This window comes from Xiphophorus couchianus, chromosome 4 (genome assembly GCF_001444195.1).
Source record: "Xiphophorus couchianus chromosome 4, X_couchianus-1.0, whole genome shotgun sequence".
Taxonomy (NCBI): domain Eukaryota; kingdom Metazoa; phylum Chordata; class Actinopteri; order Cyprinodontiformes; family Poeciliidae; genus Xiphophorus; species Xiphophorus couchianus.
The window spans coordinates 30,442,629-30,459,978 of record NC_040231.1 but is presented as its reverse complement, the minus strand read 5'-3'; the positions used below and the strand labels follow the sequence as shown (position 1 = coordinate 30,459,978).

Sequence of the window (17,350 nt, the reverse complement as noted above, 5' to 3'; positions counted from 1 at the left end):
AACTGAGCAGGTTCCCCATTGCTGCTGACGCCCTCTAGCATGCTGCCACTACCATCGGCCACAGTGGGATCGATCTGATCGGGGTGATGCACTGTTTTGTCTACCAGACACGGCACACACAGATCAGAACGTTCAGTTTCAGTCTCATCTCACCAGACCACCAAAGCAAACGCAGGAAATGTTTGCAGCGTCCCGTACATGCCTCGTGGCAAACTGCAACTGGAAGCCCATATGGCTCTGCTGGGGTAATGAACAGGCATTGTACGCAGGCATCAAACTCAGAGGCCAACAAAGACGAAGCAGAGCCGGTCCCAAAAAAGTCTCTCTTTCTGCAGAACATGATTCCAGAAACAACAAGGAGATGTGACATTTGCTTTGTCGACAGTTGGAGATCTCATGATTTTAGTGTCACATTTGTTTTGCAGAGCTCATATTGTCTGCAGTGGCATTGTGTTGTTGTCCCGGAAGATTGCCTTAACTCTTATACCTCCCACCTCCTACGCGGTTCATTGTTCACACGTCCACAAAGTCGCTCGACATGTCCTTGGGGTAATGTTGTTGTATGTGACAACACAATGCCATTCCAGATTTGAGTGATGCTCAGCTGCTCTTAGCAGACACTGAAGCAGCTCTGACTCAGGACCTTAGGTCTCGTATCCATCTGTCATGCATACCGCACACAGGCATGCATATAGAATTTAAACACTCAAAAATGTGTTTTATTTACAAGATATATCAGTCAAGACCAGCTATTTTCTTACAATCTGACAAGGTATTACCATTTTAAGCTTTAGTTCTGTGCATAATACAAAATAATTTTTTTAGTTAGCCACTGATAAGCGATAACATCTGAAGCTCTTGACCTGAAGGAAAAACTTCTTCTTTAGTGTAATTTTATAACTGCTAGTGTTACATAATTTCGTAGCATGATGGCTGGCAATATTAAATGTCACTATATTTCTTGTCAAGGTGACGTTCGCCTAGCGAAGCGCTAACTAGCCCATCGGTTGAAGTAAGCAGCATCTTTTTTTATGGACATTATAGATATAAAACAGTGTGCTTTATTTTTGACACTAGTATTTCTGTCTGAGAAACTTATTTTGAATTAAGAGCTCGACAATTCTAGACTCTAACAGGTAAAAATATTGCACGAAATCCGTGGAGGACGGCGGAGTCCTCGCGCAAAATTCCGTGGTTAGGTGGACGGAGCCTGGTGCCTTCCTGTTCAGGGAGACGGGGCCCGACGAATACCCGTTGAAAAAAAGGACGACGGAGTCCTGCGAGAACAGGCGCTTAAATTCCGTGACAAAATTGTATTTGAAATGTAATCAATTACAAATTTATGGATGGAACTTGGCTTAATGCTTTGTTTTGATTATTGATTCTATATTGCATTGTGTTTCTGTGTTTGTAATGATGTAAAGCACTTTGAAATGCCTTGCTGCTGAAATGTGCTATACAAATAAAATTTGATTGATTGATTGATTGACATATGGTATGAAATATGGTAGCCTTGGTGCACTACTTAGGGTGCAAGCTGTTGGATTTTATACCTCATTGGCTAAGAAAGTGACTGGAACAATTTTGATGGGATGAACAAATACTTTAGACAATTTTTTTTTTAAAACTACGCTACTCAGAGACACTTGAGTAGTTTTTGAAATAACATGACCTATCCAAAATATATCCAAAAATACAAAAAGAAGGTTTTAACTTTTGTTTCTTACCTTTCTTAGCCTAAGAATCCCGTCTTGCGTCTGTGGGTCGGTGATGATCTCGAACGTGCTCTGGTCATCTCCCTCTATGATGTTGTACGTTGACTTTGCGTTCTCGCCGATGTCTCGATCGGTCGCCTTCACCTTGCCGCCTGTCTTCCCTATCGGAAGGTCCTCAGGGATCCCAAACTCGTACAAGCCTACAGAGGAAAATGAATAGCCACTGGGTTTTCCAGAAACCCTAATGAAATTACCAAAATTACACAGACGTGGGCACATTGTGATATATTACAGCAGTTAGCACAATTGCCTTCCAAGGAGTTGCTTGATGACATTGCCTAGGAAGCATTTATTTTGCCTAATTATAAGAAATACGCACTTGGAGCATCTTTTTATTGGATTTGGGTCTTTGGAGGATGTAAAGTGCCTTACTTTTGGAGAACTTGGGTGGATTGTCGTTTATGTCTGTAAGCATGATGGTCACTGTGGTCGTCCCGGACAAGCCGCCCATATGACCCCCCATGTCTTTAGCCTGGATGACCACAAAGTACTCCTCTTTCACCTCCCGATCCATCCCATGGAGAGCGATTTTTATGGTAGCTGGAGGAGGAAACAGTTCATAACACACAATTAACAACATGACTGATATACTCTGCACATGAAATTAATGACGCTCAAGGAAGCGAAGGGCGAAGATTAAAGCCCAGCGGTAACCTTCGCTACCATCCGGTGTTATGCTGGGCCTCGACGGCAAAAAGCAAAGAAGTCACACTAAGCAGGGAGACCGAATTCTCCAGCAGTCCTCGTCTTTTTCTAAAGAGTGTCGCCTGCGAGCGCGTAGAAAGGTTGGTCGTGACTGATCCGGTCCCAGTCCTGAGAATCAGCTGTTTGTTTTCCAATGAGTTGTTCCTGCCGTCTGCAGTCATTTGTATTCTGATTGAGTGTGAATTATGCTGTCTGTCTTGTATAATCTTGAATATTGTATGCAGAACGGACCTTATTGACTCTGCCGCAGTGCTGAATATAAAAAGGGCTCAGCACTGGCATATATGGATAATCCACTCAGGAAACAGAGTCCTGCAAGATCATCAAATGAATATAAAACCCCTCATAAAAGCCCGGCTTTGGCATGACACCCTGCCTTGGTCTTCAGCTCCCCCAGACAATGATAATATGCTTGGCTATGATGAGAAACATGGGAGGGGTTAGGCTGTTGCCTGCTTGTTTTCCCCCTAGATAGCTGGGTTTTTCTTCTGCCTCTCTCTTTTTCGCTCAGAAAGGTAACACAATTCAAGGGCACTTTTATTTTGGAGGTCAAACACAAAAGCGATTTTCTAAATAAATGCAGAGGTGAGGAATATGAATTGCAATATGACTGCACTGGAGGAATGGGTAATCATGGCAAACTTCTTCCAGTCTTGGTGGGTTGTTGGATCAACACAACTCTTCTTTATTTATTTCAAATATTTTGCTCTTAGACGTCTAACTAGTATTTTTTTTTAAAGTTTTAACCATTTACAGTTCCTTGGAAAGGTTTTTAGACCTACTTTATATAAATATGACCACAATTTGTAAAACATTTCAATGAGATTTTATACAATGAATAGAACAGAATAGAAATATCTTTTAATGCCTCACTCAGACGGAAATTCAGATGTAAAAGCAACATTAAAGTATGTAGGTTAAAAAAGTGTTCAATATATATATTAAAAAACAAAGAATAAAAATAATAATAATGAACTATTTCCCAGTGTATTGCAACTTTTACAGTAAGAATATACTGTACCAGATTATGACATAGCATTTTCCGATCCAAGGGATGTGGAACTGAATATGACTACTTATTTTTTTAAAACACATGCATTTACAAATGAAAAATAAAAAATGTGCAATAACCGAAATGATTTTTTGCTTTGGTCTGGACATTCGCATGAATATTTTCTAGAGCAACAGCCACCACAAAAACCCCACAGTGGTTTTTAAACATAGTTTTTAAAAGTTTAAGAACAAATTGTAAAACTAAATGAACCACCTTCCTACAATGTGTTTAGCCTATATATATATATATATATATATATATACAGTATATATATATATATATATATATATATATATATATATATATAAAGAAAACCAGATATACCTGGAAATATTCTTTTATTTGGTGACTAAAATCTTCAATTATTTCGTGTGGGAAAAAATGAAACCTGTTGTGACTATTTTAAACAAAATATGGCATGTAAAGTAATACAGAAAAGACTTTTGTATTTTATTTTTTTTAAAAAGCCAGACCTTTTAATATTATAATACGTTTTTCTCTGAGTGTTGTCTAGTTTTTCCAACTTATAAGCAGAAATTATGTTTTTTTTTTTGTTGGTTTATGGGTCCCTTAACATGACCTTCTTGTCCTTCAGAAATAAAATACCGGCACATTTCTAGGCTACCTAACCTCATCAGTCAATATTGTCTGTAAACATAACAGGCAAATCTCATCTTGTTTGATATCATCAACCAACCAGAATCCACCTGCCAGCTAAATCTGACATTTACAGTTTATTAATGTTAATCTTCTCATTTTAAATGAATTGTAAGCAGTTAAAAAAAAAGTGTATCCACTCAAGACTCAGCTATGTAGACCTAATGAAAAAGATGTTATTCTCAGATGACCAGAGACCGTCATGGAACTATTTCAAAGAAGGAAGATGAATTCTGATTCAACATTCAGAGGAGAAATTCTACTATTTATGTGAACACAGCTCACATAAATAGCTGTGAAAAGTTGGTAAAAGAAAAAGACCAGAAGCTATGCGAATGCTTTTACTTATTAACCACTCCTATCAACACAATGGCTCCGTTGCACAAGTGGATCTGATAATTAAAAATTGTGTTATTATGTATAATTGCTCTGTTTCCCAACATGGTGTTGTCAAAGCGCAGGAGAATGTTTTCATCTTTCAAAAACAGCCCAGCTGTTGTTTTCCACTGAACAAGGCTAAAAATGACTCACTGCAGCGAGTGGTTTCATCAAAAGTCTTCGTTTGTTGCCTTTCATTGGGCATCTAAAATCCACAATTATGAGTATTTTTATTTTTTTCCACGTTACCTCCAGTCTAATACATTGTTGTATGATTAATGTAACATGAGTATGAGGCTGGATTTGACTCAGTCTCAGGTTTCCAACATGAATCCGTGAATTACATAAAGTCTCATGCAAAAGTATTTGTTTTACAACCTGAATATTTAATATCTTTTGTTAGGATTTTTTGTTTGAAAGTGGAGCGCCATTGTGAATTAATAGGTGAAGTTATACGTGGTTTTCAAAGTTACACCACAGATCACTTGAATTCCAACACTTGCTGCCTTGACAATCTGCCAACAGATTGTTTTTTTTTTTAAGTGTTGCACTTTGTATGGCTTTAGAACTTTTAGTAAATACATCGTTGCTTTCAAGTATCTTCAGTGCCTAAAACCTGTGATTCAGTCACTTGAAGGAAAAAGAAAAGTCTAGACAGGTCACTTCTGAGGAGCTATAGGCCTGTATCAAACCTACCATTTATCATACAGAATGATACTTTTCAACTGTATTTTCTCCAGATGCTAATGATGTTTGCACACCTGATAGTTTGGTGGACTCGGTTCAATCGAACCAGATTTGCTGCGTTTGTTACATTTTCAGCTGCACTGTGTCAAACCAACCAAACCCTTAGAAAAACTTGTTCCCCTCCTCGCCTGTGGTGGCGCTGCACCAAGAACCACTGAAGGAAGTGGCACAAAAGACCTCTGAAGACGACACTCTACACAATGTACTTCTTCGCGAAATGTAATCAAAAAAGACATGGCGCCATTTTTTAGCGGTTGTAGGATTTCTCTTTTGCCTTTGGGAAAAGACCACGAGACATTTCTGGCGCTGGACTCGCATGCTTGCTTCTGGTTGTATTTACCCAGAATGCCCTGTGCTGTAGTAAACTCCCTGCTTTTGGAACGGTCTCCGATCCGTTTGACATTCACATATGAATTCGAACCGCATAAGAGTTCATTTCAACCGAGGTTTGTCGACGGACCAGAGTTTGTTCCACATCAGACTTTTATTCCAATCACACCTCTCAAAATGAATCGGACTTTCTAGCCAAATGAACCAGAGTTCTCAGGCGTTTGATTGATGCGACAGAAAATGTTTCATTGCTGAGAAGTGACTTTCTAATTGCTCACGCTTGTATATTTTTTAGGACACTGGTTGTAGCTGTTGATCTCTTATCACTGAATCAAACCTTAACCAAAACACCGCAGAATTTCCACCTTACGCTCCCACAACGATGTGTTGTGAAGATCAGCTTCGTGATGCTGAATAAAACCTGAAGACTCCTCCCTAAGCCACTAATCCGTCTTCGTAGCACCGCTCAAAACCGTGCTCCTCCTTGGCTCTCGGGTCTATTCCCTTTTCAAAGCGTCTCCTGTTGACACTTTTCTGTCATTCTTATCAAGAGGTTTTTTGTTGGTCTGCCACAGGCCTTTTCTTTACATGCCAAATGACAAGCAAAGAGGCCACACCTGTATAATGGTTAATCCCTTTTGATCCGGTGAACACAAGGACACTGTCTTAAATAAAGCTGTTCTTCTCACAATATTTTTAAGCCTCTTAAGTTAAACCTTAAATTCTACTCCAGATTCACCTGTTGGGTGTTTCATTTCACGTACATTGTTTATGTTCAACGCAGATTTAACACAATGGCACAAAGCAATAAAAGCCCAGTGTTTTGTTTCTCTTCAAGTCAAGGTTTCGCCTGTAAAGTAGGAGACTTTACACGAAAAGAAAAAATTACTTTCAAATTTAACCATTTAAGTAAACATGGCCTTTTTATGCATTCTGGGTCTTTGTTTTGTGTAATGTTGAATGTTGGGTTCTTGAAAAAGAATTTCAGTGCATTAGTATTAGTCATTTAACGAACGTGCCGACTCTTACGTAAAACTAAATGTTTAATTAGTTCCCAATCTAATCAGTTTGTATTGATTTGGATTTAACTTTAATAATAAAAGGCAAAACCCAACTAAAAATCATCTCCAAATGTGAAAATCACAACAAAGAAAAAGTTAATAAAAAGTCGAACACTTAACAAAGTGACAGGGTTTGAAAGGCAGGTGACACTTTCTAAACACCTGATGTATTTATTTCGTCCAGATTTGGCAACGCATTGCAGAGTGGTAATAAAAGTGAAAAAATGAGTGTAAAAAGCGTGTCACCGCCAGCCGTTCCTGCATTGCTTTGGTGTGGAGTGCTGACGTATTCTTATTCAGATTCCATACACTCCGACATCTGTACCATATGTGGAGATGGTACTTATGGTACAATTTTCTTCTAATGTATTCTATTTATATCCAAATTAGAAAATGCACAAGCAACATTGTAGTACACTTACTCACACTCAAGAATAAGAAGGTAGGCCAGCCTCCCTTCTGTGAAGAGCAACACAAACAAGACACTTAGTGTCTCTCTCATACACACACACACACACGCACACACACACACACACGCACACACACACACACACGCACACACACACACACACACACACACACACCGATACTCAGACTTCCTACAAGCAGCAACACTCTCATCACTGTTGATCACCATTAATTATTCAAATTAATTCCTAATCACCGAGAAGGGAAGACAGACAAACACTCATTTCCATAGATATTTTCCTCAACTTTTCCTTATTTTCTTCTTTTTTTTTTCTTTCTTACTTCATCGACCATTAACCAAGTGATGAATTGAGGGTATGATGTTTGTTTATTTATTGAACCCATTTCATTTCCGACGTGTCGCTGCGAGTGTCAAACGCATTCTAATGGTTGTTTTCTTCTTACCTTTTATTTCCCATTAACATTTATCAAAACATCTGGCTCACTTGAATGAGCCATCTGCGACGGCAACAAAACGTGAATGCTAATCGTCAGGAACGTCCATTCAGCGCGCTTCCGCACCGCCGCCGCAGCTCTGGGACGGCCACACCTACTGAACGCCGGGGTTCCAATTCCCTCTGTTGATGCCAGTGCTCCTTCTGATTATGTACATAAATCCGGAAGCTGCCTTTCGTCAAAGTTGTTTATTGTGTTCTGTTTTTCCAAAGTTACGAGTCGTCATTTTCCATCTCATCCCTTATTAATGTGATTCCGCCGTCATTTAATCACATTGCTTACAGACACGTGCTTAAAAAGTCGGCTGAGAAAGCAATTAGAGATCCAATCTGGAATCTGTTTTGAGTTAGGTTTATGAACCGTGATGTGTCGGAGTTTGTGAAAGGGAGAAGTAATTATTAATATTACTTTTGGAATTCATCACAGTGACGTTACAGAACACAGCGCCGTGCGAGAGCCGGCCCGTTTGGCGTTTAGGATGAGCAGTCAGCTGAAGGAAGCTCCGCTTTCACACGTCCTGTTGACGGGCCACATATTACTAATGAGTACATGTTGAGCTTGATGACTCGGATGTTATGTCATTCGTGTAGCTTAGTGTCACAGAATGAGCTGGTGAGCAGAATCTGGTGACTTTCAGCTCGACTGGGCTGGAGCAGTGACCAGCTGGTCTGAAACTTAAACTGAAACTGGAAAAAAAAATCTATTTTAGTATGTTTTCTTTTTATGATCTGTGAATGCCCCATTAAGGCCCCATCAACATGTTTTGGTTTTTTTTTCTAAAACGTGCAGTTGCTCTCCAAAACTCCCTTTGGAAGTGACCGTTTCCAGGAATGTTTCCGTTCACATGGAAACACAGAAAACGACTCCGGATGCTATTTTTGCTTCCCCAGAGCCTGAAAGTCGTCATGTGCACACGTAAGAACACAACAAGAAAACAACAGGATTTTCAGTTTTTAGTAAACCTTCTCATTTCAGTCAGATAGAACAGCCTACAGACGATTTCTTGATGTTAATAAATGAGGTTTTGCTGCTGGATCAGAGCCACGACCATGTAATCCGTTATTGTTGTTGCTCTGTATGTCAAGTTTGGGGTTAAAGGTCAGGTTAGAGGTTGGGTGTTAATATGTCAACATTTTCATAAAAAAGGTGTTTTCACTTTTTTTCATGATTTTCCTATGGTTAAAAACTTTGCCATTTTAGAAATAAACTTTCCCACACAAACAGGCCTTTGCTTTATCAAATAAGCTGCTGTAGTCAATTTCCATTCATCAGTCAGTCTAGAAAAATTATTACCCAGTAAAAAATTTTTTATCTTCCAACTTTTCTGATGAGAAAATGAAATTTTTCTACTACGTTTTCTTTACATTTTGTGACAAAATGTGTCATGTCAAAATGTGACACATCCGCTGTGTGTTTTCTTCAGATGGTTTTATATTGTTTCCTTCAGTGGTTCTTGTTGCAGCTCCACCACAGGCGAGGGGATGAACAGCTTTTCAAAGAGTTTGGTTTCTTTGACACACTGCAGTGTGAAAGCAGGGTTTCCCCCAGAAACCTGCGACGCTCGGCAGTCATTCATTCAGCAGCCCGCCGAGTTTTTGAGTTAAAAATTTTTTTAAAGTTGACAGGAAATTTGAAAATATCACTTAATAGTAATGTGTTATTGAAAGACTATAAGATTAATGCCTGAACACCAACTATCTAGTCTTAAAAAGGCACTGATAAAAAAAACAACCCAAAACCCCCAAATTAAATAAACAATGCTAAGCCTGGTGGGGGCACAAGTAAAGCCTGGTGGCCCGCCAGGCTTATAAAGCACTGGGGGAAACCCTGGAACGTGAATGGTAGCAGCTGAACATGTAACAAATGTTAGCCTACCAGACTGCGAGGTGTGAAAACTAACTTCCATTCAAAATGCTGGATGAACCGTTTGCTGTTCATGAGGACATTAACCAGTCTTAAATCTTCATGTCTTCTATGTGTCTTTCATCATAGTGAATTTTAATTTTTTGTTTTCTTTTTAAATCACAACAGTGACAAATTATTTTTCTGCGGCGCCTCCAGTTCGGCCCAGCTGCCCCAGTAACAGTGATGTCTGCCCCAGCATAAGGGCTTATGTTCTGAAGCGTGCTTGAGTGAGCAGCTGGAGCGGGAAGCCATAGACGAAGGGGGGGGCTGGTTGCGCCTGGCAGCCTGAGTTAGCGCCAGCCCCACGCAGCGATAATCTATAAGCGTTTCACGAAACAGATGGGCCGAGTTACCTGCAGTCCTGTTGTTGTTGCACAACTTTTCAAGCAATAAACCAACACTGTCAGCTCCCCCTTTAGCAGGCATTTGATAATGTCGTCCCTTATGGGCCCGCTGAACGCTGCTCCTGCCAAACAACCATGTAGGAATGGCGGCGAACAACATGTTGGTCGATGCACAAGCCATCAAAGAAGTGGTTTGTCATGGATTTTTTTCTCTCTCTCTTTTTTTTTATAGAACGAATACACTTTTAATGTAATTGGGGAGGGGAACCATCATCTTTGGGCTAGAAGGCGAGGAAGCTGTTGGGTTTCCACCTGCTGATGGTGTGCAACCTGTAGAACCCAGAGATGTGTAGCTTTAACTCAGGTTCTTTCACCCTGTGGTTCCTGCAGTTTATATATACGGTATATATATATATATATATATATATATATATGCTCCCCAGGAAATTTCTTCAGTTTTGGATATTTTTGATGCACATTTGAGATAATCAAACTAATTTGAATATCAGACAGATGTAATAGGAGTACATCCAAAATGCAGATGTCAAATGATTGGGGAAATGTTGGATAAATTGTATTTTTAGTAATTATCAAATATTCGTTGTATCATGTAGCCTTGTAGTTACATTTAGATAATGTTAAATTATATGCTTTTACTCTTTTCCTTCTATTTTAAGTGATGTTTCTGTGTGTTAAATAAGTTTGATTCTTTCCTAAAGGCCTCCTTTGTGAGAGAGAGGTGTCAGCTATTCTTAGTATTTGCTACCCTGCAGGAATCTCTGGGAGATAGAGGTGTTAGTAGTTCCCAGCTGAGTTTTATAGTCCTGCAAAGAACTCTGCTTTGTTCTTCGTTGCTTTGAAGCTATACAACGTGTCCCATTCGACGCCGTGCCTGGAGCAAGAAGGATTTAGATTGTAGATAACATGTGTTTAGTTAGTGATTATCATTTAGCGCTGCAACTATGTGAATTGTTTTCCCCTCCACCATTTTAGAGTTGCAGCGCCCCGTGTGGCAGGGTTCCTAAAATCAATAAAACAGAGGAGCGGGAGATGTGTTTTTCAGAGCGGTTGGAGATTTGTAACTGAAAGCACATCTCTGTCTGCTCTCCTCGCGAGAAACAAAGAATCTAACTCTCTTGTCTTTCCTGTGTTTGTTTAAATTGTCTCTAATAGGTATTTAGACCTGAAAGGAAACAAGCCCTTTTCAAATCAACCTGACCCTATTGCAATAAATAAATGCCTCCTCATTCTAATAACTGGTTGTGTCTTTTAAACCAAATTTTGACCCAATGTTCTTTGTAGAATTGTTTTAATTCAGCCAAATTCGAAGACTTTTAAACCTGAATCGCCTGCTGCAGGAAAAGAAATACTTTGTACACCTGCAGCTTTACAGCATTGACTCAGAGGGGCTAAATATGAATGGAAAACATATGAGACTAGGGTGGAGGTTCACCATTAAGCATTCGAATTTACAATTACTTTCTAGTTTCTGTTTGTCTGCAGCATGAATTGAAATACAATGACGTTTGTAGTGGTAATGTCACATGTAAAAACTTTCAAAACTATTTCTATTGCAATGGTTTAAATTGGTTCTACCTTACATATATATCACTGTTTAGAACACACTGTCTGCAATGCGATTACAATGAAAAAACTGCCCTGTTTGTTCTCTTAGTTTATTTGTCTAGAAAGTCCGGTTCGTTTGGGGAGATGTGAATGCAAAATCAAACTGAACGAAAACATGAACTCTTGTTCACCTACGGACCTCGGTCTCGGTTTGGTTGAAGCGAACTTTGGCGCCGTTCAGATGTGGACGTCAAGTGAACCAGAGACCACTCCAAAGCAAGGAAGTGGGCTATAGGCCAGGGCATTCTGGGTAAATAAAACCAAAATAGCACTAAGAAGAGAAATGCCTCATGGCCTTTCACCAAAAGAAAGAGAAATCCTCCAACCACTGAAATGTGATGGAACTTTCATTTACATTATGTAAAGGCCTGTAAATGCTCAATGTCTTCTTCAGAGGTTTATCCTACAGTCCATTCCAGCAGCGCCACCACAGGTAAGGGGGGGACAGGTTTGTTCAAAGAATGTGATTGGTTTTACTCAGTTCAGTGTGAAAGTGAACAGCAGCAGCTGAAAATGGAACAAATATTGCGGTTTTGGTCCCCAATAGAATGAGTCTACTGGACTACCAGGTGGGAAAACACCCTTCACCTCAGGAAGTGAGGTTGCAAATCCCTTAGAACCTTAAAACGGACTAAATTACTCTTACGAGATGTCATAAGCCAGGCAAAGTGTATGCTACTACTGTTTACAGCTCACTTATTACAGGAAGGCTTCTCATCCAAACCTGCGACCTGCCTTCTTGTTTTGAAATCTTAGGAGAAACTTTTCCGAACCAGTAAAAACTCACCCTTTGACCTTAGATGACCTTATTGGCTCATACAGCAAAAAGGAAGCAGCTAATGTTTGCATACTGAAATGTGCAGGAAGATTTTCCCCAGCAAGAGTGTTAAAAAGAAAGACTATTGAAATAATCCTCAGATGTAATCAGGATCTCACTGTGAAAGCCTGTTTCTTTCTTTCTTTCTCTTTTTTTTTTTTGCTCCCATTATGGGTGTGGCTTTTATTCATTACGTTTTGTACGACATTACACTCCCCATTGGTTAGAAACTGACAAAGGGCCTCCACACTTTATTAAAAGCTCCCATTAAGTCAAATGAAACAACGTTTCTGTCTCTCAGAGATTTTCGCGCGGCCTTACCAAGCCAGGCATAACAGCATAAAGAGCTGGTTCCATGGAGGTGTCCTCCTTTATGCCGTCCTTTCAGCAGCCGCAGTGATTAACGTGGGCTTCGTGCTTAAGGTACAGGCATATAATTCACTGCATAGTGCTTGTGATGAATTTGAAATGGCAGTCTCACTGGAGGAAAGCTAAGTACTCCAGAAACCCTGGTTACGGCAAATACACAAAAACCCCATAATTTAAAAAGAGGTGTACTTTCTTTTTATCTGGACTGCAGGTGGAATAGAAACCCCACTGACATCGTCAGCGACCAAACAATCGAGATTAAGCTTTCAAAAACACCCAACAAGCAGAAAAGTGAACTCACCAGAGTTTGGGTCCACGGAGAAGTACGGCTGTCCGTCCAGTATGCTGTAGACCAGCTTGGCACTGTTCCCGTACACCGGATCGTCGGCATCCGTGGCCATTACCCTGGTAACCGGGGTACCTGCGGCGCAGGAGAACGGAGTTATGCGGACAGCTGCTCTACAAGCAATCAGGTTCTGTACATTGAGACGTGGTTGTGCTGAGCCAATCAGGATGAGACGATTGGACCCAACGTGGGGTTGATTGGTTCAAATGTCAGGCCCCTTTTTATTTATTTATTTATTTTTATTTTTTGCAATGTGCTTCAAGTGAAGAAGTAAACTCTACGGCTTAGTTTTTAGGTAAAAAAAAAAAATGCAAATAAATAAAAACATCTGGATTTATCATCCAATCATGACTGAAAAGAACAACGTGGTCAAAAGTGAAGGGGATTGGTTTGTGTTGATCCCTTTCAGTGCCAGGCTTTTAAGGATACAGTAACTGTGGTTAATCAACATGATTTGTCAGAATAATAAGCAGTGCTTTTTTATAATTCTTCTAAAGCTTTTATGCAAATGTGCAATTTGAATTCCTTAAAACCCATCAAACAGGTCACATCATTTGGTTTAACTTAACTCATTGAGTTGAACATCATACATTATACAACATGATAATTATTTTGAAACAATTATAATTTTAGGTACTTATTTCTTAGGTTTACTTGACAGGGACAAACACACAACAACACAGACAAACTGAATGAAACAACAGCCCATGCCTGCAGCATGGCAACCATTTGGATACGGCTGAAAAACCACCTCATCCTCGTGGAAAAACTTTTTACCTCTAAAGATTTTTTTTTTTTTACTTTTCATTGAGCAGGTTTATTTTAGTAATTTCAAGTTGCACAATTTTATGGTTAATGGAAACGCAGCTGTTGATATTGAGAAGCCACGATGACGGTCCTAGTTGGCCGAGATGTTTGGACAAGCAGAGTACAAATATCAGCAACACCTAGAATATTTGGAAGATGAGCTTCATTTCATTTCGCTTCAATGGAGAACCAGTAGAACAGATGATGAGGGTATCAGATAACCAGACTTCTTTTAAGTTCGATATATGCAGGATTTTTACAACAGAATGCAACATTTGCTTGATTGTGCTATAAAATGTTCCTACATTTAAATATATAAAAATGCATTAGATTGCAGCACCTCTTCTTCATTGTTCACTCATGCATTTTTGTATGATATATAATTATAAGACGCACTGTTGTCCGTGTTGTTTTTGTCTTTACAAATACAATGGCTACAGATATTATCCATTTCCCTTATACAACCGATTCTCAGCAGCGGAAATCAGGTTCTTTAATACAATGGCTTTATTATATTTGTCGAAAATACATGCGAGAACCTTGATCAGTATTCCGTCTCCACCAAGTGCACAAGGCAAATCAGGGAAGAGATTAGTGCCAATTCAGTCCACCTTTCAGAGCTGCATTATCCGCTGTGCGGAGACAAAAAGCCCCTCAGAATCTGAATTTAAATATATTATTAACCCAATTAAACCCAGCCGGTTCTGGATTCGTGGTGACCCACCCCCCCAGCGGTCGGCGCAAGGATGTGAGCGCGCGACAAGAAAGAGAGAAACAGGAAGCTGGAGGCGTGATGGCGGGCGACACGCTGGCAGGAATGCTGCAGACGGTATGGTAATTGTTTCCCTGAAAGATGTTTAGAGGGGTCCTGACAACAAAGGGAGATGTCCCTCAACGCGGGCGGCCCGGGTCCTGCCACAGGCGGCTGAATCTGCCCGCTGCAGATGAGGCGTCTTGTGTTAGACTCGTGCCAGGTATGGGGTTTGGTTCCAGCGCTTTGAGTCAACGAGTTTAAATATGGATTTAAAAAAAAAAGAGAGGAGAGAATGATTACTAAATGGAAGTCTCTCTGAAGATTAGAATTACATTGTAAAAATGGATTCCTAACAGATTTTTTTTTTAAATAATAAATGTCAGCCTACTATAAAATAAGTTTATGTACCGTACAGTGTAAAAACTCGATACTTGGCTGAGGCTCCTTTCACGTGAATTACTGCGTCAACGTGGCATTGTGACATGGAGGCCATCAGCATGAGGCTCTGCTGAGGTGTTCAGGAAACCCGGTTATTCTGGCCTTCCTAAGCAATCCCTCTCAATTCTCATCTCCCGTCAGGGATTTCTCCCATTGACGGGGATTTCACAGGTAGAATTTCAAATGGGCCAATCAGCAAACAGAAGGAGAAATTGTGAACGATGAGGTAGATTTTCTGCACTGTTTTAGATTTGTAGTCTGCTTGTAGATTTAGTAATGGCAGTGGATGAGGGGAACGAAGTTGCTCAGTCCATGTTGGCCACGCCTCCACATATTAAATCAATATTGACATCGGCCTCATTTGGCTTGGCAAACCTCTCTTTGCTTTGGGGCATCGTTGTTTATTAGACTTCATAGCTTTGAACTGCTGCATTACAAATGTCGAGACCCAACGTTAGCGTAGGGCTGGACGATATGACCGAAAAACGTATCATGATATAAATAAAAAGAGTGAGTCAGTGACTGTCTGGGCAAAAAAATAACATTTATGTATCAAAATATGTCTAGTGGCATCAAGTAATACTTACATTTTCTGAGCAACTGAATTTGAGATGACATAATCTTTCAAATCTATAGAAAAAAAAGCTTGAAATACGTGTATCCATATAATTGTCCAGTTCCTTAATTGAATTGCTGAAAACAATTATCTTTGTATTCAAATGTACTGAACCATAAATGTATTCTGATGACAAAGTTTGAGCCAGCTTCAGTAGGCAACATTAAAACTTTTACATCTAACATCCTAATGAAACTATTTAATCACAGGTAAAACAAAAATGCTCCTATCCTCAGCTTAAAAACACAAAGGATCATTTCCACATCCATGCCCGAGTTTTTTCCCCACTTGCATACACAATCGGTTTCCTGTGCCGTCAGCTACACGCGTCAAGGATTGATTAATAGTCACCGCCGTGTCTGCGGTATTGTAACAGCAAAACAGAGCAAAAGCCACCTTTGCACTCTAACTGGAGTAGCAGTTTCACTGTTGCAACCCAATTATTTCACAGTGAGGGAGCCTCAAGTGGTCCTCTGAGACAGAGGTGTTCCAGTAATTCGTAGTCTTATGATGACCCACGCTGTTGTGTTGCCAAAGCTTACCGTGTAAATTTCGCGGCGCTTGTCATACGCCGTGCCTTTTGCAGTGTTTTAGATCAGCGCAGATCAATGTGCTGTTTTTCCCTCTTTGCTTCTGCTTGCTGCACTACAGCGTTGGCGAAAATAAGAAAAATACATTACGGCGTATCAGCTGCTGAGTTTTTCTTCTCCGCTCCAAGGAAGATGACTTACCCTGCTTTACAAACAAGGTGGCTTCATCTATTATCAACAAAAGCAGGACGTTTGTTATCCAAAAATATCACGGATTTAAATTTAAACTTCTGAAAGTAAGACGTTCGTGTTTACAATCTCCTGGTTTGCATTCGAAGCTTGGATAAATAAAAGTTGAGGGTTATCAGCTGAGTTTCCACGACATTGTGCGCAGAAATCTGCGATATTCTGCTAATGTAAAAAACAAAACAAAAATTTCACGACTGCAAAGCTTGCTGTCTGAAGCTGTTAAAATTATGTGTTTCATAATTATTACACTTGTTTTCTGGAGGAAGGCTTATTTTGTGTTTTTTACCCAATTCTTCCCAGTAACATGTTGTAGGTCAAAAGCGAACAACTTTTTGTTGTATATTATTAATATATTATCAATACCACTATGAATTATTTTATGGAAACTACACACTTATGGGATTTAGTTTGCAGCCTACTGACAAAAAATGGTGTTTTTCCATTTGTGTCAAACAATTTTTCCATCAGTGTTTTTTTTTTTTTATGTGCATTTGGAAGTGTTTTCGCGTTACAAAAGGTTGATGGCAATGACAAAATTCAAATTAATGTCAGCTATTTCACAAAAAGGTTTTTACGCTCGCCTGAGGTAGTTTTCAGGCTTTTCAGAAAAAGAGTTAATGCACTAAAAGGAAGAAGAAGACGCATTTACCGAATAAGTTCCAATGTAACAAACTTATTTGTTATGTTTTAAAGAATAAGCATAGCTTACGCAGCAAAAGCGCAAGTGACCAGCAAAACGTTGCTGATCACTTTGCATGAAACTTGGAAAAAAATGTCCACATATAAATCTCCATCACAGATTTTTCTGAGATGTGTTCTATGCTAGTTTTTGACAGTCTATTTTCGGTTTATTACCATGGATGATTCGTTCCAAACCAGAAAATGTAAATCCACTTAATTCGCATTTTCTTTTTCGGG

The 17,350-nt window shown here is 39.6% G+C and overlaps 1 protein-coding gene across 2 annotated transcripts in view; it reads right to left on the bottom strand.

The window, feature by feature from the left end:
• Positions 1-17,350, bottom strand: part of cdh8 (cadherin 8) — a 151,645-nt gene that overhangs the window by 36,588 nt on the left and 97,707 nt on the right. For both annotated transcript variants that reach the window (XM_028015319.1, XM_028015317.1), the window contains exons 4-6: positions 12,994-13,113; positions 2,148-2,315; positions 1,728-1,915 (exon numbers count right to left, since the gene is read on the bottom strand). In XM_028015319.1, the coding sequence (XP_027871120.1) occupies positions 1,728-1,915; positions 2,148-2,315; positions 12,994-13,113 (476 nt within the window). The remainder of the gene's footprint in view (positions 1-1,727; positions 1,916-2,147; positions 2,316-12,993; positions 13,114-17,350) is intronic.